The sequence below is a fragment of the Crinia signifera genome, chromosome 7 (genome assembly GCF_055691185.1).
Source record: "Crinia signifera chromosome 7, ASM5569118v1, whole genome shotgun sequence".
NCBI lineage: Eukaryota > Metazoa > Chordata > Amphibia > Anura > Myobatrachidae > Crinia > Crinia signifera.
In genome coordinates, this window is record NC_139223.1 from 10,762,384 (window position 1) to 10,784,590 (window position 22,207).

Consider the following 22,207-nt stretch of genomic DNA (forward strand, 5'->3'; position numbering starts at 1 on the left):
CAAGGCATTCCCACCGGGGGGGGGTGGGGGGGGTTGGTGGATCCAGGCAGACAGGGGGCTGGTTGTGCCCATGCTGACATCGGCCTCCCGCCCCATTCTCGGACCGGACAGCACAAATCTAACTGCTTGCCCCCATACATTAGTCCGACTTGTCCTAAGGACTAGTCGGACCTGATTCCCCCCTGCAGCTCCCCGGGAGGGCGACATACGATTTGGCACTTGATGTGCCAAGTTTTGCAAATGATACATTGCATGCGATGTATCATTTGCAACTCCCGGGAAACTGCAAGGTGGGGGGAGCAGGGGGGTGGGGGACATTGGGGTGGTGGGCGGGGGATGCTGCGAGGCAGCTTGGGGGGGGGGGGGAGGCGGACGCTGCAAGCGGTGCAGGGGCAGCGGACGCTGCGGGGGACCCAGGGGTAGATTTATTATAGCGGCGCCTATCGAGCCGCTATAACAGTTCCTGCTTCGCCTCATTAGCGAGGCGAAGCAGGAGGGGACACTGACAAGATTTATTAAGATCTTGCCGCCGGAGTGGGGGAGCGCTAACTCCCCCCTCCGGCGATGTCCCTCCTGGAGACAGTGCATCAGTTAATACTGATGCGCCGTCTCCTTCCCCCCCGGCCGGCCGCACTGGGCATGCGCAGGATCTCGCTAGTGTCGCGAGATCCCAGCGCAGCTCAGCGCCAGCAGCTGGGACAGAGCTGTCCCTGCTGTTAGGTATAGTTCATCGCCGCCTGCAGCTGGCGAAGTCGCCAGCTGCAGGCGGTGGAACGGTCAGCGATGCTGACCGTTCATAAATCTGGCAGGAGGCAGGGGTGCAGTGCAAAATATCGCCCCTGCGCTATGCCTACTGCCCCACACCGCCGGCGTTAGAGTAAACGCTCGGCGGGTGTGATAGATCAGGGGAAGCGCTATCCCCTGCTATAACGCACGGTAATAGCGCAGATTCGGGCAGGGGGAGCCGGAGCAGGGAGCTGTCAATGCTCCATCCGGGCAGGGGGGGTGGGGGACACAGACGGCAGTAACATCATAGAGCCGGGCAGGGGGAGCCGGGAGCTGTCAGTAGTGGAGAAAAAAAAAAAAGCCCATGGGCAGCCTGTGATTGGCTGAGCGCTCTCTCAGCCAGTCAGCAATTGGTTGAGAGAGAGCTCAGCCAATCACATTCATTCATTGTATGGGCTTTTTTTTTCAGTACTGACAGCTCCCGGCTCCCCCCGCCTGGCTCTCTGGGGTAGATTTATGAAGTGGCGCTGTGGGCTAAATGCGCTATCCCCGTGCGCTGAAGCAGGGGATAGCGCATCTCCTAATCTATCATACCTGTGGTGTGGGTGTTCTAACGGCGGCGATGGGAGGGCGGGGAGATAGCGCATGTACTATTTCTAGTACAGCGCTCACCATTGAAACCTAATTTATGAACGGTCAGCATCGCTGACCGTTCCGCCGCCTGCAGCTGTCGACTTCGACAGATGCAAACGGCGATGCCCTATGCCTACAGCAGGGACAGCGCTGTCCCTACTGCTGGCGCTGAGCTGCGCTGGGATCTCGCGTGAGTAGCGAGATCCCGCGCATGCGCAGTGAGCCGGCTGGGGGGAAAGGAGACAGCGCATCAGTGTTAACTGATGCACTGTCTCCAGGAGGGACATCGCCGGAGGGTGGCGTTAGCGCTCCCCCGCTTCGGCGACAAGATCTTAGTAGATCTTGTCGGTGTCCCCTCCTGCTTCGCCTCGCTAATGAGGCGAAGCAGGAACTGTTATAGCGGCGCTCTTAGCGCCGCTATAATAAATCTACCCCTATGTCACTGCCGCCTGTGTCCCCCGCAGCGTCCGCACTACTAGCGCTGTGTCCCCCCCCTACCCGGACGGAGCATGACAGCTCCCTGCTCCGGCTCCCCCTGCCGCCTTCCTTGCCGGCGTCTCCCGCCCCCTCCCTCGCCGGCGTCCTTAGAGTCCCCACGGCTGCACATAAGATTTATCTTATGTGCAGCCGGTCCGACGTCCCGACTCTGACCCGATGCGCACGGGACCGCGCATCGGGTCGGACCGGGTGTCAATACATGCGATTTGGCCCGATTTAACTGCCCGATCCATCTGGATCGGGTGAAATCGGGGCCAAATCGTATAATGTATGGCGGCCTATGCACATCGTGAGCGGGTCGTCAGTGGCTCGTCCGACCCGCTCACGGTGACGCGGGGGGGGCACGACCCGCTCACGATGTGCACCGTGAGCGGGTCCGATCCGATGGCGACCCGCACCCGGCTGTATGGTCGTCATTGAGATCCTACCTGCAGCAGGTAGGATCTCAATAACGACGACCGACCCGCGGGACCGCGCATCGGATCGGTATCGGTCCACACCAGGACAGAAAAGGGCCCAATCAGCACACAATCTACATCCAATTGGTCGGAATTGGATCTAGATTGAGGGGATCGGGCCCTAGTCGTCCTGGTGTGTACCCAGCATAAGTCAGTCAAGACTTGCGAGCAGGGGGAAAAAATCAGTCAATCGACCATCTAATGATGAAGTAGTACAAAACAAAAAGAAGAACAAAAGAACAAAGTGGTGGTAGGCATGAAAAAGAAAAATAATTGAATAATCCAGTAAGATTAATATTTGAGTGTGGTAATAATAGCTTTCAACATAATTCGTTCCCAGACACTCCAGGTGAGGAGAAACAGCTTGTTCTCTTTAGGAAAAAAGTTCCTTTATTCCTGTAAGGTGTAGATACAGTACTGTACATAATAAGTGGTACAGATATAGATATAGATGTAAGGTAATAAATGTACCACTTATTATGTATATCTACACCTTATAGGAATAAAGGAACTTTTTTCCTAAAGATAAAAAGCTGTTTCTCCTCACCTGGAGTGTCTGGGAATTAATTATGTTGAAAGGTTTTATTACCACACTCAAATATTAATTTTACCGGATTCTTCAATAATTTTTCTTTTCTTCTCCCCCATCCACACAGCAACTAGTGTGCGGTGCATGATAGCTATAGCTGGACAGTGTGGTACAGTAGTAGTAGTAGTAGTAGTAGTAGGTACAGTAGTCAGCTGGCTATAGGCTATTGGACCCCGCCACTATATCAGGAGTAAACTTTGCACACTGCTATTTATTGACCTGGCCAAACAAATCTCAGACGCGTCCAAAGTCTGTGCCTCTGATCTCACTCAGGTGAGAACATAACCCAAAACATTATTCCACACACCCATTCCTGACACCCAGGTAAGAACCTATTACAGAGACATTATTATATTTATTATATGTTATTATATTGGTTCTTCCAGGATACCGTGGTCAGGCTGAGAATCGCTCTGGTTGTGTCTTTTCCAACTGACCCCGGGTTAAATATTTTCAAAACATAATGCTATTATCAGGTAATCAGTGGCAGAGAGAACGGGTGACCTGGGCGCCCTCATCTCTGCTACATTAGCGCATGACATTCATCCTGTATTTCACAGCGTAATTAAATACACCTCTAATATTTTATCTTCTGCTTTGGAGCACATTTATATTATACTTTAGAGATATAGAGATCAGTAATGAGTGGTGGTAATTCGCTAGTCTACAGTTATAGTACAGGGGTACCCTTTCCCGGCACCCCTCCTTCTCCTGCTGTCCCTCTCTATTATCACACCCACACTCTGCTGTGTTTCTCTGAAACAGGTGGGAGGAGTCAGAACTCAGACTGCCCTTATATGGCAACATGATGACATCATTTTTTTTATCAGCAGCTGATGTTGTTATTATTATAACTGTTGTTGCTGTTATTACTATTATTATTATTATTATTATTATTATTATTATTATTATTATATGGGTCTGGAGCTGCACCTTGTCCTGGCTCCCTGGGGATAGGCGTAAACTGCATAATCAATATATCAGAATTAAATGCTAGAACATTAACACAGATGGTAAAAATAGACCTGGATCAAAATTGATGGACTCCGGTAACCCCCACTAATCTCTTTCCTGTTGGATATTCCATCCCCTTTTAATGCTATAGCTTTACCCAATGGGGTCATTCTGGTTTGTTCACTCCCCCGCACGTTCGCACAGGGGAGCAATGTTTTGTTTCTGTGCATGCATGTAATGATTTATGCACATGTGCAGGCTCTCTTGGCGAACGGACTCGCGGACTTGCATAGTCGCCGGAACATTCACACGGAGCAATGCGAGGGGATATGGCGGCGGGCGGCGGGGTAGGCCCTCTGGGACTCGCTAAGCATTTTGCAGCTTACCGAGTCAACCAGAATCAGGGCCTCTCTGTATTCAATATAACTAATGTATTGATAGTTGTTAATTAACACATTTCAAATATTTTTATATAAAATACTTTCTCCACAACTTTTATTTACCTTGTTAAATTTCAATTCCCTTTTCTGTTCATATCAAAATTTATTGTCACGTCCGGGGCTGTCAATGGTCACCGTGGAGGGGAACTAGGCAATACCGGCTTTGGTTATGTGCGATATTTAGGCCCCTATAATTAATGCAAGAGATACGACTCCTAAAAGTCATGTCTATAGACGTGTCATATGAGTCCATGGCATACGTGTCCATGTCATATGTGTCCATGTGATATATGTCCATGTCATACATGTCCATGTCATACTGTAGCAATCCCAGTAACACTTTCTGGCTATACTCAGCTTGTAATAGCAAAACCCCACCAACAGGCAAAGGGAACACAAAGTAATGTGGCATCAGCTTTGGGCCTAATTCAGACCTAATCGCTCATCTGCAAATTTGCAGATAACTGTGAGAAGAAAGCCGCCCAGACAGAAGGAAACCTGCCCTGAGCAAGACATCACAGACAGTGGCGTCACTACCCGGGTGGGGGGATGAGGTCCACACCTGGGTGCCACCCTTGAAAGTGATGTAGGCCACGCCCCTGGAGTGAGGAAGATGGAAGCCACATCCCCTCTGGCATACCCCCCTTTTCAGCCAAGGTGGGGATAACAGTGCAGAGTGTCAGCCCGCCTGTTGACAACTCTTGTCCCAGACCCTCCCAGAAAACTCCTGGGCATGCCTGCGCTTTTCCTTTAAGAAAACATCGGTACTCTTTACCTTGAAGGGCGCCCATCGCGGGCATTGAATGCACTAAAAAAATCGGGTGCGATGCGACCGACGCGATGCCCGCGATTTCCCATAGGGAACAATGTTAAATGTCTCAATCGACCCGATTTTCCTGTTCAATGCCTCAATTGACCCGATTTTTCCATAGGAAACAATGTTAAATGGCCCACAGTGGCCAAATAGCCACCCTGAAGTGTGAAATGGCCACCACAATTGTTAACGCCACCCCACGATCAACGTGAACCCGAAGCCTGGCGAGCGCAGCGAGCCCGCGAGGGGCGGCGGTACGCGCCCTATGACCTTTTCATACCCCCACTATCCACGTCGGCGTGGAGTTGAGAATAGAATAGTGTGGCGAGCGCAGCGAGCCACCGAGCCCGAAGCGTGGCGAGCGGACGCGGATACCTGTGAAGCCCGTGAAGGGACGCGTTTACCTGTGAAGGTATCCAGCTGCGCTCGCCACACTATTCTATTCTCAACTCCACGCCGACGTGGATAGTGGGGGTATGAAAAGGTCGTAGGACGCGTACCGCCGCCCCTCGCGGGCTCGCTGCGCTCGCCACGCTTCGGGTTCACGTTGATCGTGGGGTGGCGTTAACAATTGTGGGGGCCATTTCACACTTTAGGGTGCCTATTTGGCCTCTGTGGCCCATTTAACATTGTTTCCTATGGAAAAATTGGGTCAATTGAGGCATTGAACAGTAAAATCGGGTCAATTGAGAAATTTAACATTGTTCCCTATGGGAAATCGCGGGCATCGCGTCGGTCGCATCGCACCCGATTTTTTAGTGCATTTATTGCCCGCGATGGCCGCGATTTTTTACCTGCGATGACCACGATCAAAATCGTGGGCGCCGTGCTAGGTAAAGAGTACCAAAACATCTGGTCACCACCCACAAACGGCGGCTTCCTGTCAGACAAACGGCGAGAGGATTGCGATTAGATCCATGCTTTCTTTGCTATTAGGGCTCTCCCATGGACGCTGCGAGTGGTATGCATGTGCAGTCATTCCATAATCCATGTGAATTCGCTCAACATCAAATAACTGTGAATAACCCCCCTTGTCATGTCATGTCATTGTTTTCATACATTCATTAATGACAGAAATTTATTTGCTCTTTTTGTTTTTTTTAGATAAATATGATTTTAATTAAAGAGTATTTTAGAAAAGTATATACTTAGTTCAGCTGCACTGTACAGGCAACAATCCGGAGCAGAGGTTTCCTTATGTAGTATTAGAGGCTAATTTGGGCTACCCTTACCCCGCTGAGGCTGGGAGGGTGTAACGCTATGAGGTCCACAGGTAGCTGCTCCTCTAAATGGTAATGATGTGACTCTCGGCTTGTAGAACATCTGGCGATACTCCAGAAGGTTAACTTAAAGCAACCTTGGATTTAGGTTGAATGTAAATAGCAAAGATTAAAATGTATCATAAGACAAATATTCTGACAAATGTACATAATGTCCCCAGTAGAAGTGCTGCTTATACACATAATGACCATCACAAAGTCCTGGGCTATGCACACACTGGGGAATCATTACATGGCGAGCGGCTGTTATCTGGGAGTGTCAGGTAATACGCAGGCGTGGCCTGGTGTGTGAGGGGAAGTCATGTGACATCAGCTCCGCCCCCGATCAGCCTGATTCTATCACAGCCGCTGAGTAAGTCCTGGGCTACACACACACTGCACACACTGGGGAATCATTACATGGTGAGCGGCTGTTATCTGGGAGTGTCAGGTAATACACAGGCATGGCCAGGTGTATGAGGGGAAGTCATGTGATGTCAGCTCCGCCCCCGATCAGCCTGATTCTATCACAGCCGCTGAGTAAGTCCTGGGCTACACACACTGCACACACTGGGGAATCCTTACATGGTGAGCGGCTGTTATCTGGGAGTGTCAGGGAATATGCAGGTGTGCTCTGGTGTGTGAGGAGAAGTCATGTGACGTCAGCTCCGCCCCTGATCAGCCTGATTCTATCACAGCCGCTGAGTAAGTCCTGGGCTACGCACACACTACACACACTGGGGAATCCTTACATGGTGAGCGGCTGTTATCTGGGAGTGTCAGGTAATACACAGGCATGGCCAGGTGTATGAGGGGAAGTCATGTGATGTCAGCTCCGCCCCCGATCAGCCTGATTCTATCACAGCCGCTGAGTAAGTCCTGGGCTACACACAGACTGCACAAACTGGGGAATCATTACATGGTGAGCGGCTGTTATCTGGGAGTGTCAGGTAATACGCAGGCGTGGCCACGTGTGTGAGGGGAAGTCATGTGACGTCAGCTCCACCTCCGATCAGCCTGGTTCTATCACAGCCGCTGAGTAAGTCCTGGGCTACACACAGACTGCGCACACTGGGGAATCATTACATGGGGAGTTTGTTGCAAATCTTAATTTGTCCTTTGTTTCTCTATTTTCTTTCTTAGATGGGGAAAAAAAGAAAATGTCGTTCTGAGAAGATATCACTCATTGTGCTATTTATTTCAGTCACACAACTATCGATAGTGTTTGCTGTTCCAACAAATGAACCAGGACTCAAGGAAAATGGTAATAAATGGATCACAAACAGACCAGTTAGTGTATATGCAAACATATAAGAACTACTGTATCTAGCACATTGCATGGAATTACTGGGATACAGTCATTTAGTCTACAATAAGTTGGTCTACAAGCATCGGGTTGACACCATTAGGTCGACATGGGTCTAGGTTAACATCGGTCAAGGTCGACATGGGGTTTTGACTGCTTTTGAGCTTTAGGTCGACAGGTCATTAGGTCAACACAATCATTAGGTCAACATGGTCTAGGTCGACTGTCAACAGGTCGACATGGGGTTTTGACTGCTTTTGAGCCGGCATGTGCCGACAAGTGGTATTTCATGCCCTACCATCCACTAGGGTGTGGTGGGAGATTACAGTGTGCCTAGCGTAGTGAGGCACCGTGCCCGAAGCATGGCGAGGGGAAGGTACTACTGTATCCTGGATAGTTCATGGGATTACTACTGTATCCTGCACAATGCATGGGATTACTACTGTGTCCTGCACAGTGCATGGAATTACTACTGTATCCTGCACAATGCATGTAATTACTACTGTATCCTGCACAATGCATGGAATTACTACTGTATCCTGCACAATGCATGTAATTACTACTGTATCCTGCACAATGCATGGGATTACTACTGTGTCCTGCACAATGCATGGAATTACTACTGTTTCCTGCACAATGCATGGAATTACTACTGTTTCCTGCACAATGCATGGAATTACTACTGTATCCTGCACAATGCATGGAATTACTACTGTGTCCTGCACAATGCATGGAATTACTACTGTATCCTGCACAATGCATGGAACTTCTACTGTATCCTACACAATGCATGTAATTACTACTGTATCCTGCACAATGCATGGAATTACTACTGTATCCTGCACAATGCATGGGATTACTACTGTATCCTGCACAATGCATGGAATTACTACTGTATCCTGCACAATGCATGGAATTACTACTGTATCCTGCACAATGCATGGAATTACTACTGTATCCTGCACAATGCATGGAATTACTACTGTATCCTGCACAATGCATAGAATTACTACTGTATCCTGCACAATGCATGGAATTACTACTGTATCCTGCACAATGCATGGAATTACTACTGTATCCTGCACAATGCATGGAACTACTACTGTATCCTACACAATGCATGTAATTACTACTGTATCCTACACAATGAATGGAATTACTACTGTATCCTGCACAATGCATGTAATTACTACTGTATCATGCACAATGCATGGAATTACTACTGTATCCTACACAATGCATGGGATTACTACTGTATCCTGCACAATGCATGGGATTACTACTGTATCCTGCACATTACATGGAATTACTACTGTATCCTGCACATTACATGGAATTACTACTGTATTCTGCACAATGCATGGGATTACTACTGTGTCCTGCAAAATGCATGGAATTACTACTGTATCCTGCACAATGCATGGAATTACTACTTTACCCTGCACATTACATGGAATTACTACTGTATCCTGCACAATGCATGTAATTACTACTGTATCCTGCACAATGCATGGAATTACTACTGTATCCTACACAATGCATGTAATTACTACTGTATCCTGCACAATGCATGGGATTACTACTGTGTCCTGCATAATGCATGGAAATACTACTATATCCTGCACATTGCATGGAATTACTACTGTGTCCTGCACACTGCATGGAATTACTACTGTATCCTGCACAATGCATGGAATTACTACTGTATCCTGCACAATGCATGGAGTTACTACTGTATCCTGCACAATGCATGGAACTACTAATGTATCCTACACAATGCATGTAATTACTACTGTATCCTGCACAATGCATGGAATTACTACTGTATCCTGCACAATGCATGGAATTACTACTGTATCCTGCACAATGCATGGAATTACTACTGTATCCTGCACAATGCATAGAATTACTACTGTGTCCTGCATAATGCATGGAAATACTACTATATCCTGCACATTGCATGGAATTACTACTGTGTCCTGCACACTGCATGGAATTACTACTGTATCCTGCACAATGCATGGAATTACTACTGTATCCTGCACAATGCATGGAGTTACTACTGTATCCTGCACAATGCATGGAACTACTAATGTATCCTACACAATGCATGTAATTACTACTGTATCCTGCACAATGCATGGAATTACTACTGTATCCTGCACAATGCATGGAATTACTACTGTATCCTGCACAATGCATGGAATTACTACTGTATCCTGCACAATGCATGGAACTACTACTGTATCCTGCATAATGCATGGAATTACTACTGTATCCTACACAATGCATGTAATTACTACTGTATCCTGCACAATGCATGTAATTACTACTGTATCCTGCACAATGCATGGGATTACTACTGTGTCCTGCACAATGTGCATGGAATTACTACTGTATCCTGCACAATGCATGGAATTACTACTTTACCCTGCACATTACATGGAATTACTACTGTATCCTGCACAATGCATGTAATTACTACTGTATCCTGCACAATGCATGGAATTACTACTGTATCCTACACAATGCATGTAATTACTACTGTATCCTGCACAATGCATGGAATTACTACTGTGTCCTGCATAATGCATGGAAATACTACTGTATCCTGCACATTGCATGGAATTACTACTGTGTCCTGCACACTGCATGGAATTACTACTGTATCCTGCACATTGCATGGAATTACTACTGTGTCCTGCACAATGCATGGAATTACTACTGTGTCCTGCACAATGCATGGGATTACTACTGTGTCCTGCACAATGCATGGGATTACTACTGTATCATGCACAATGCATGGGATTACTACTGTATCCTACACAATGCAATCAATTCACATCCGGGAAACTTGCAGCTTCCATTTGAGTTTTTCTGCAATTTTATTTGTTTATTTATTCAATTTTGTATCAAATATTTTATTTCTTTTGATACTGGAACATTGTAACACTGAAACAACCTGAATGCAGTAACTGTATATTTCATTTATTACTGATACGCCTTTCAGATATATTCCATTGTCCCAGGTTTTTGCACATAAATGCGCATCAACCAGAGATTTTGCGAAGTCTGAAAGGTGTTGACGTTTTGAAAGTTGGCATTTAAAAGGTGTCTGTATTTTGACTGTCTGCCAATGCTTGTCTGTATTTTGAATGTCAAGAAAGTATACTGAGCCCATACTCTGCTATCAATATAGTAATATTGTATAGTAATATAGTAATTAAGGCTAAAAAAAGACATTAGTCCATCGAGTTCATCTTCTTAACTTGTAACTACTGACGTGAGTAAGTCATATCTATAGGATTCCCTTAGTGGCCAAGAATTCTGTATATCCAGTTTTGATATAAATTCATTAACAGTAGCTGCTGTAATCACCCCACCGGTAATGAGTTCCAGAATGTTACTGCTCTAATGGTGAAGAATCCTCTTCTTAATTCTGAACGGAATTTCTTTTCCTCGAGCCTCAGTACATGGCCGCGTGTCCTAAGTATAGGCCTGTTACTGACCAATCATCTCCCAGTACCATATGATTCCCATTCCTGTATTTGAACATACTAATCATATCACCTCTCAATATTGAGTTTGAGGTGGCGAGAAGACATTCATAGACTCGGCCCAAAACCAGTGGTGACAACTTTGGGGTTGATAGATTTGAGTATCATCCGCATATAAGTGATACTGAAATCCGAAAGAGCTGATTAGTTTGCCAAGAGAGGAAGTATAGATTGAGAAAAGCAGAGGACCTAAGACTGAGCCTTGCGGAACTCCGACTGACAGAGGTAGTGAGGAGGAAGTAGAGTCAGAGAAGCGAACACTGAAAGAGCGATCAGATAGGTGAGATGTGAACCAGGAAAGGGCTGTATCATTAAGACCTAGGGAGTGTAGTGTTTGTAAGAGAAGAGAGTGATCCACAGTGTCAAAGGCAGCAGAAAGATCTAGAAGAATAAGTAGTGAGTAATGGTCTTTAGACTTGACAGTTACCAGATTATTCACCACTTTAGTCAGTGCTGTCTCAGTGGAGTGTTGGGAACGAAAGCCTATTACATTTCTCCCATTGCCTCTCTCCACTTTGTATCTCTCCAAGCTTTGATATACTACATATATTTCTGTACAATAATGATTTTGGAATATTTATATTGGCGAATAATGAGTCTCTCACTGATATACATTTATTCCTATGTCTTTATGCATTCAGGACAAGCGAGGGCTGCACAGTGCTCTGATATCGCGATCAATGACCGGATAGACTGCTTCCCAGAGCCCGGAGCTTCCGAGGTATAGTAACGCTCTCTATAAGCACTGACTGGTAGCGCTCCTGTATCTGGAGCCTTATTACTGCTACGTTTCCAGCTTCCCAGAGCCCGGAGCTTCTGAGGTATAGTAACACTCTCTATAAGCACTGACTGGTAGCGCTCCTGTATCTGGAGCCTTATTACTGCTACGTTTCCAGCTTCCCAGAGCCCGGAGCTTCCGAGGTATAGTAACGCTTTCTATAAGCACTGACTGGTAGCGCTCCTGTATCTGGTGCCTTATTACTGCTATGTTTCCAGCTTCCCAGAGCCCGGAGCTTCCGAGGTATAGTAACACTCTCTATAAGCACTGACAGGTAGCGCTCCTGTATCTGGAGCCTTATTACTGCTACGTTTCCAGCTTCCCAGAGCCCGGAGCTTCCGAGGTATAGTAACGCTCTCTATAAGCACTGACTGGTAGCGCTCCTGTATCTGGAGCCTTATTACTGGTACGTTTCCAGCTTCCCAGAGCCCGGAGCTTCTGAGGTATAGTACCGCTCTCTATAAGCACTGACTGGTAGCACTCCTGTATCTGGAGCCTTATTACTGCTATGTTTCCAGCTTCCCAGAGCCCGAAGCTTCCGAGGTATAGTAACGCTCTCTATAAGCACTGACTGGTAGCGCTCCTGTATCTGGAGCCTTATTACTGGTACGTTTCCAGCTTCCCAGAGCCTGGAGCTTCCGAGGTATAGTAACACTCTCTATAAGCACTGACAGGTAGCGCTCCTGTATCTGGAGCCTTATTACTGCTACGTTTCCAACTTCCCAGAGCCCGGAGCTTCTGAGGTATAGTACCGCTCTCTATAAGCACTGACTGGTAGCGCTCCTGTATCTGGAGCCTTATTACTGCTACGTTTCCAGCTTCCCAGAGCCCGGAGCTTCCGAGGTATAGTAACACTCTCTATAAGCACTGACTGGTAGCGCTCCTGTATCTGGAGCCTTATTACTGCTACGTTTCCAGCTTCCCAGGGCCCGGAGCTTCCGAGGTATAGTAACGCTCTCTATAAGCACTGACTGGTAGCGCTCCTGTATCTGAAGCCTTACTACTGCTATGTTTCCAGCTTCCCAGAGCCCGGAGCTTCCGAGGTATAGTAACGCTCTCTATAAGCACTGACTGGTAGCGCTCCTGTATCTGGAGCCTTATTACTGCTACGTTTCCAACTTCCCAGAGCCCGGAGCTTCCGAGGTATAGTAACGCTCTCTATAAGCACTGACTGGTAGCGCTCCTGTATCTGGAGCCTTATTACTGCTACGTTTCCAGCTTCCCAGAGCCCGGAGCTTCCGAGGTATAGTAACGCTTTCTATAAGCACTGACTGGTAGCGCTCCTGTATCTGGTGCCTTATTACTGCTATGTTTCCAGCTTCCCAGAGCCCGGAGCTTCCGAGGTATAGTAACACTCTCTATAAGCACTGACAGGTAGCGCTCCTGTATCTGGAGCCTTATTACTGCTACGTTTCCAGCTTCCCAGAGCCCGGAGCTTCCGAGGTATAGTAACGCTCTCTATAAGCACTGACTGGTAGCGCTCCTGTATCTGGAGCCTTATTACTGGTACGTTTCCAGCTTCCCAGAGCCCGGAGCTTCTGAGGTATAGTACCGCTCTCTATAAGCACTGACTGGTAGCACTCCTGTATCTGGAGCCTTATTACTGCTACGTTTCCAGCTTCCCAGAGCCCGGAGCTTCCGAGGTATAGTACCGCTCTCTATAAGCACTGACTGGTAGCACTCCTGTATCTGGAGCCTTATTACTGCTACGTTTCCAGCTTCCCAGAGCCCGGAGCTTCCGAGGTATAGTAACACTCTCTATAAGCACTGACTGGTAGCACTCCTGTATTTGGAGCCTTATTACTGCTACATTTCAAGCTTCCCAGAGCCCGGAGCTTCCGAGGTATAGTAACGCTCTCTATAAGCACTGACTGAAAGCGCTCCTGTATCTGGAGCCTTATTACTGGTACGTTTCCAGCTTCCCAGAGCCCGGAGCTTCTGAGGTATAGTACCGCTCTCTATAAGCACTGACTGGTAGCGCTCCTGTATCTGGAGCCTTATTACTGCTACGTTTCCAGCTTCCCAGAGCCCGGAGCTTCCGAGGTATAGTAACACTCTCTATAAGCACTGACTGGTAACACTCCTGTATCTGGAGCCTTACTACTGCTACGTTTCCAGCTTCCCAGAGCCCGGAGCTTCCGAGGTATAGTAACGCTCTCTATAAGCACTGACTGGTAGCGCTCCTGTATCTGGAGCCTTATTACTGCTACGTTTCCAGCTTCCCAGAGCCGGAGCTTCCGAGGTATAGTAACACTCTCTATAAGCACTGACTGGTAACGCTTCAGTATCTGGAGCCTTATTACTGCTACGTTTCCAGCTTCCCAGAGCCCGGAGCTTCCGAGGTATAGTAACGCTCTCTATAAGCACTGACTGGTAGCGCTCCTGTATCTGGAGCCTTATTACTGCTACGTTTCCAGCTTCCCAGAGCCGGAGCTTCCGAGGTATAGTAACACTCTCTATAAGCACTGACTGGTAGCGCTCCTGTATCTGGAGCCTTATTACTGCTACGTTTCCAGCTACCCAGAGCCCGGAGCTTCCGAGGTATAGTAACGCTCTCTATAAGCACTGACTGGTAGCGCTCCTGTATCTGGAGCCTTATTACTGCTATGTTTCCAGCTTCCCAGAGCCCGGAGCTTCCGAGGTATAGTAACGCTCTCTATAAGCACTGACTGGTAACACTCCTGTATCTGGAGCCTTATTACTGCTATGTTTCCAGCTTCCCAGAGCCCGGAGCTTCCGAGGTATAGTAACGCTCTCTATAAGCACTGACTGGTAGCGCTCCTGTATCTGTAGCCTTATTACTGCTACGTTTCCAGCTTCCCAGAGCCCGGAGCTTCCGAGGTATAGTAACGCTCTCTATAAGCACTGACTGGTAGCGCTCCTGTATCTGGAGCCTTATTACTGCTACGTTTCCAGCTTCCCAGAGCCCGGAGCCTCAGAGGTATAGTAACGCTCTCTATAAGCACTGACTGGTAGCGCTCCTGTATCTGGAGCCTTATTACTGCTACGTTTCCAGCTTCCCAGAGCCCGGAGCTTCTGAGGTATAGTACCGCTCTCTATAAGCACTGACTGGTAGCACTCCTGTATCTGGAGCCTTATTACTGCTACGTTTCCAGCTTCCCAGAGCCCGGAGCCTCAGAGGTATAGTAACGCTCTCTATAAGCACTGACTGGTAGCGCTCCTGTATCTGGAGCCTTACTACTGCTATGTTTCCAGCTTCCCAGAGCCTGGAGCTTCCGTGGTATAGTAACGCTCTCTATAAGCACTGACTGGTAGCGCTCCTGTATCTGGAGCCTTATTACTGGTACGTTTCCAGCTTCCCAGAGCCCGGAGCCTCAGAGGTATAGTAACGCTCTCTATAAGCACTGACTGGTAGCGCTCCTGTATCTGGAGCCTTACTACTGCTATGTTTCCAGCTTCCCAGAGCCTGGAGCTTCCGAGGTATAGTAACGCTCTCTATAAGCACTGACTGGTAGCACTCCTGTATCTGGAGCCTTATTACTGCTACGTTTCCAGCATCCCAGAGCCCGGAGCTTCCGAGGTATAGTAACGCTCTCTATAAGCACTGACTGGTAGCACTCCTGTATCTGGAGCCTTATTACTGCTATGTTTCCAGCTTCCCAGAGCCTGGAGCTTCCGAGGTATAGTAACGCTCTCTATAAGCACTGACTGGTAACACTCCTGTATCTGGAGCCTTATTACTGCTACGTTTCCAGCTTCCCAGAGCCCGGAGCTTCCGAGGTACAGTAACGCTCTCTATAAGCACTGACTGGTAGCACTCCTGTATCTGCAGCCTTATTACTGCTACGTTTCCAGCATCCCAGAGCCCGGAGCTTCCGAGGTATAGTAACGCTCTCTATAAGCACTGACTGGTAGCGCTCCTGTATCTGGAGCCTTACTACTGCTATGTTTCCAGCTTCCCAGAGCCCGGAGCTTCCGAGGTATAGTAACGCTCTTTATAAGCACTTACTGGTAACACTCCTGTATCTGGAGCCTTATTACTGCTACGTTTCCAGCTTCCCAGAGCCTGGAGCTTCCGAGGTATAGTAACGCTCTCTATAAGCACTGACTGGTAGCGCTCCTGTATCTGGAGCCTTATTACTGCTATGTTTCCAGCTTCCCAGAGCCCGGAGCTTCCGAGGTATAGTAACGCTCTCTATAAGCACTGACTGGTAGCGCTCCTGTATCTGGAGCCTTATTACTGGTATGTTTCCAGCTTCCCAGAGCCCGGAGCTTCTGAGGTATAGTACCACTCTCTATAAGCACTGACTGGTAGCGCTCCTGTATCTGGAGCCTTATTACTGGTACGTTTCCAGCTTCCCAGAGCCCGGAGCTTCTGAGGTATAGTACCGCTCTCTATAAGCACTGACTGGTAGCGCTCCTGTATCTGGAGCCTTATTACTGCTACGTTTCCAGCTTCCCAGAGCCCGGAGCTTCCGAGGTATAGTAACACTCTCTATAAGCACTGACTGGTAGCGCTCCTGTATCTGGAGCCTTATTACTGCTACGTTTCCAGCTTCCCAGAGCCAGGAGCTTCCGAGGTATAGTAACGCTCTCTATAAGCACTGACTGGTAGCGCTCCTGTATCTGGAGCCTTATTACTGCTATGTTTCCAGCTTCCCAGAGCCCGGAGCTTCCGAGGTATAGTAACGCTCTCTATAAGCACTGACTGGTAGCGCTCCTGTATCTGGAGCCTTATTACTGCTACGTTTCCAGCTTCCCAGAGCCCGGAGCTTCCGAGGTATAGTAACGCTCTCTATAAGCACTGACTGGTAGCGTTCCTGTATCTGGAGCCTTATTACCGCTATGTTTCCAGCTTCCCAGAGCCCGGAGCTTCAGAGGTATAGTAACGCTCTCTATAAGCACTGACTGGTAGCGCTCCTGTATCTGGAGCCTTATTACTGCTACGTTTCCAGCTTCCCAGAGCCCGGAGCTTCCGAGGTATAGTAATGCTCTCTATAAGCACTGACTGGTAGCGCTCCTGTATCTGGAGCCTTATTACTGCTACGTTTCCAGCTTCCCAGAGCCCGGAGCTTCCGAGGTATAGTAACACTCTCTATAAGCACTGACTGGTAGCGCTCCTGTATCTGGAGCCTTATTACTGCTATGTTTCCAGCTTCCCAGAGCCCGGAGCTTCCGAGGTATAGTAACGCTCTCTATAAGCACTGACTGGTAGCACTCCTGTATCTGGAGCCTTATTACTGCTACGTTTCCAGCTTCCCAGAGCCCGGAGCTTCCGAGGTATAGTAACGCTCTCTATAAGCACTGACTGGTAGCGCTCCTGTATCTGGAGCCTTATTACTGCTACGTTTCCAGCTTTCCAGAGCCCGGAGCTTCCGAGGTATAGTAACGCTCTCTATAAGCACTGACTGGTAGCGCTCCTGTATCTGGAGCCTTATTACTGCTACGTTTCCAGCTTCCCAGAGCCGGAGCTTCCGAGGTATAGTAATGCTCTCTATAAGCACTGACTGGTAGCACTCCTGTATCTGGAGCCTTATTACTGCTACGTTTCCAGCTTCCCAGAGCCCGGAGCTTCCGAGGTATAGTAGCGCTCTCTGTAAGCACTGACTGGTAGCGCTCCTGTATCTGGAGCCTTATTACTGCTATGTTTCCAGCTTCCCAGAGCCCGGAGCTTGCGAGGTATAGTAACGCTCTCTATAAGCACCGACTGGTAGCACTCCTGTATCTGGAGCCTTATTACTGCTACGTTTCCAGCTTCCCAGAGCCCGGAGCTTCCGAGGTATAGTAACGCTCTCTATAAGCACTGACTGGTAGCGCTCCTGTATCTGGAGCCTTATTACTGCTACGTTTCCAGCTTTCCAGAGCCCGGAGCTTCCGAGGTATAGTAACGCTCTCTATAAGCACTGACTGGTAGCGCTCCTGTATCTGGAGCCTTATTACTGGTACGTTTCCAGCTTCCCAGAGCCCGGAGCTTCCGAGGTATAGTACCGCTCTCTATAAGCACTGACTGGTAGCGCTCCTGTATCTGGAGCCTTATTACTGCTACGTTTCCAGCTTCCCAGAGCCCGGAGCTTCCGAGGTATAGTAACACTCTCTATAAGCACTGACAGGTAGCGCTCCTGTATCTGGAGCCTTATTACTGCTACGTTTCCAGCTTCCCAGAGCCAGGAGCTTCCGAGGTATAGTAACGCTCTCTATAAGTACTGACTGGTAGCGCTCCTGTATCTGGGGCCTTATTACTGCTACGTTTACAGCTTCCCAGAGACCGGAGCTTCCGAGGTATAGTAACGCTTTCTATAAGCACTGACTGGTAACGCTCCTGTATCTGGAGCCTTATTACAGCTACGTTTCCAGCTTCCCAGAGCCTGGAGCTTCCGAGGTATAGTAACGTTCTCTATAAGCACTGACTGGTAGCACTCCTGTATCTGGAGCCTTATTACTGCTTCGTTTCCAGCTTCCCAGAGCCCGGAGCTTCCGAGGTATAGTAACGTTCTCTATAAGCACTGACTGGTAACACTCCTGTATCTGGAGCCTTATTACTGCTATGTTTCCAGCTTCCCAGAGCCCGGAGCTTCCGAAGTATAGTAACGCTCTCTATAAGCACTGACTGGTAGCGCTCCTGTATCTGGAGCCTTATTACTGCTATGTTTCCAGCTTCCCAGAGCCCGGAGCTTCCGAGGTATAGTACCGCTCTCTATAAGCACTGACTGGTAACACTCCTGTATCTGGAGCCTTATTACTGCTACGTTTCCAGCTTCCCAGAGCCAGGAGCTTCCGAGGTATAGTACCGCTCTCTATAAGCACTGACTGGTAGCGCTCCTGTATCTGGAGCCTTATTACTGCTACGTTTCCAGCTTCCCAGAGCCCGGAGCTTCCGAGGTATAGTAACGCTCTCTATAAGCACTGACTGGTAGCGCTCCTGTATCTGGAGCCTTATTTGTGCTACGTTTCCAGCTTCCCAGAGCCCGGAGCTTCCGAGGTATAGTAACGCTCTCTATAAGCACTGACTGGTAACGCTCCTGTATCTGGAGCCTTATTACTGCTACGTTTCCAGCTTCCCAGAGCCCGGAGCTTCCGAGGTATAGTAACGCTCTCTATAAGTACTGACTGGTAGCACTCCTGTATCTGGAGCCTTATTACTGCTACGTTTCCAGCTTCCCAGAGCCTGGAGCTTCCGAGGTATAGTAACGCTCTCTGTAAGCACTGACTGGTAGCGCTCCTGTATCTGGAGCCTTATTACTGCTACTTTTTCACATATGTGTCTGATAACTATTTAACTACTGTATTAGAGGAAATTTACTAAGCAAAATACGGTTGGATTTGCCGTATTCGTATACTAATGTTGAATTACATTAGCTTTTTACGGCCGATATTACCAGTCCTATTTGTATTCCTGTAGTTATACGAATAAATACGCCATCAAAAGAATATGACTTGTATTTTACATTTACTCCCATGTTAATTTACTAACAATTCATATTTACAAATACATACGTAAACCAGGTGTAAACAAGTAGAAATAATCAAAAATTACGACTGATAAATTCTCCATGATTTCCTGGCGTATTTCACATCTTCACTATGTTCACATGTGAAATGATTTAAATATTAGCCCGCAGCTACTCCCATGAACAGATGTGCGTCCTATAAAATCCCTTTAAGCACCCACATATACCCACACACGCACACATACACACACACATACACACACACAAGCACACATACATACACACACACACTTCTCTGCTTGTTACATAGATGGGTACTCATTTATACATGGAGAAGTTTTCATAGTGGGCTGTGGGCTACCTGACTCCTGACACACGCATCAAAGAAGACGTCGGTGTCATGAAACAGAACATCAGCAGCAGCTTGTGCAGGTTCCTCGGGAGCTGCGGATCCCTCGTTTCATTTGTGCCCACTGGCGAATGATGCGCTTATACAGATGTTCCTGTTTCATTGTACCTACATTCTCCGTCTGTAGGATTGTATTACCATACCTCCCAACTTTGTAGCTGCAGAAATAGGGACACGCGTCCAAAAAGGGGGCGCGGCTTATGTAAATGAGGGGCGCAGCTTATTCAAATGAGCCGCATCCCCGTTTTCGGCCGGGAATAGACGCTGTGCGCATGCGCACAGCGTCTATTCTGTCAAATTGAGGGGGCTCCCATTTGCCCCCCCGCAGCGGGACACCTCCGGCCGCGGGTGGGACAGCAGGACAGGACCCGGTAATCGGGACTGTCCCGCTGAAATCGTGAGTGTTGGGAGATATGTATTACACTGGAGCAACATCAAATGTGACAAAAAGACGATACTCAGAGGCTTATTATAGAAATGATTGTGTAAATGAAAATATAAATTATAATGAAAAAATTCTATAAATAGTATGTATTAATTTCTATTAATTCACTTGCGGGCTTCTGGTGCTGTGGTGTCACTAAGCCCGATGGTTTGAACCTTGTTTTGGGCCCCCAAGGGCACGCTACAGGTGTGTACACACGTTATGATTTTGTGTGCTAGATTGTGCACTATATCTTACCATGTGTATGCACTATCCGACGTACGATGCGCGCTCCCGCCGGTCGTATGGGAGGGAGCTGCTCGGATGAACATGCAACTCAATTCTGTCTAGAAAGCATAAGATAGTATAGTGTAGTATAGCTGTGACGACATATGGGATTCAGTGAAAATCCCGACTGTCAAAATCCCGACAAGGTCAAAATACTGACATTTAAAATCCCGACAAGGTCAAAATACCGACATATAGAATGTAGACATGTGAAAAAGTCAACATGACTTTTGGTCGACAGGTCGTGAGGTCGACATGGGTTTTTTCACTGTTTTTTGAGCCGACATGTGCCGACAGGCGGTATTTTATGCCCTACCAGCCACTAGGGCATGGTGGGAGAATAAAATACTGTAGTGTGCCGAGCGCAGCGAGGCACTGTGCTCAAAGCATTGTGAGCGAAACGCGCGATGCGAGGAGCTGAGGTTGACTTCCAAATGTGTCCATGTCGACTGTGTCGACATTCGGGTCAAAAACAGTAAAAAATCCCATGTCGACCTTGCGACCTGTCAACCAAAAGTCATGTTGACTTTTTCACCTGTCTATGTTGGTATTTTGACCTTGTCGGGATTTTGACCTAGTCGGGATTTTGACCTTGTCAGGATTTTAAATGTCGGTATTTTGACCTTGTCAGGATTTTAAATGTCGGTATTTTGACCATGTCGAGATTTTGACCTTGTTGGGATTTTGACCGTCGGTCAATAGGTGTCAATGGGCTGCGAGTGTTCGGAGCCCTGCTAGCAGGTTAACGCCACCCCGATGAGCTCAATCCCCTACCCCTGTGCATGGCTGCAAACATGTTTGCAACCATGCACACAGTGGGAAAATAACTCACCATCGAATGATTTTCCCACTTCTAGCAAACGCGAGTAAGTCTAGACTTACTCAGCGCTGGTAAGGCGGTGAGGAGAAGGCGGGCGCTGCTGATGGCAGCAGCCCTCCCTCTCAAAGTCTGGAGAAGGCCTGCGTTTTGTGGAAAAATCCCAGAAAATGCATGGTTATCGCCGCATGGTGTCAATTATTTCGCTGGCTGTCTTTGTACGGACAGCGTGCCGTGTGCATGTGTGGTTGCAAAAAATCGCCCCCCCCCCCTGTCACCGGCTGACTCAGGTCACAGATAAGCAGCCCCATGCTCATTGCTGCTGGCTCATTCCGACTCATACCGCTCACTGCCCGACCCCTCCAGGTGCTCACCCCCACTCCCTCCTGGAGCTCACCTCCGGTGCACACACATGCGGCTGCAGGGACACTGGCCGCCTTTACTCCACCGCTCCCTCCTGGCGCTAACCACCGCTCCCTCCTGTAGACACAAATGCTACTGCAGGGACACTGGCCACGGCACTGGCCGCACTTACTCCCCCCGCAGCTGCTCGCTGACAGTCTGCAGGGACACTGGCTGCGCTTACTCCGCTGCCTCCTGCGGACATCCACATGGCTGACAGGCTGCAGGAACAGTGCCGCGGCACCCCTGTCACAGCGCTGCGGCTCCCCAGGGAGCCGCGGCGCACAGTTTGGGAACCGCTGTCTTATGCACATTAACTTATGTATGATATTTTAAGTACAAATCTTATGCCACTGGGACTAGGAAATAGTATACAATATCATACGAAACATAAATCGTACCGTGTGTACGCAATTTAAGACTAGAAAGGAAGAAAAGGAGTGGAA

At 48.2% G+C, this 22,207-nt stretch overlaps 1 protein-coding gene across 1 annotated transcript in view; it reads left to right on the forward strand.

The window, feature by feature from the left end:
* The first annotated feature begins 3,135 nt into the window (after nt 1-3,135).
* The window catches only part of LOC146019754 (maltase-glucoamylase-like), a 146,258-nt gene continuing 127,186 nt past the window's right edge, over nt 3,136-22,207 (forward strand). Inside the window, exons 1-3 of the mRNA XM_083152286.1 lie at nt 3,136-3,228; nt 7,515-7,635; nt 11,876-11,955. Coding sequence (XP_083008412.1) covers nt 7,515-7,635; nt 11,876-11,955 — 201 coding nt within the window. The 5' untranslated portion in view covers nt 3,136-3,228. The remainder of the gene's footprint in view (nt 3,229-7,514; nt 7,636-11,875; nt 11,956-22,207) is intronic.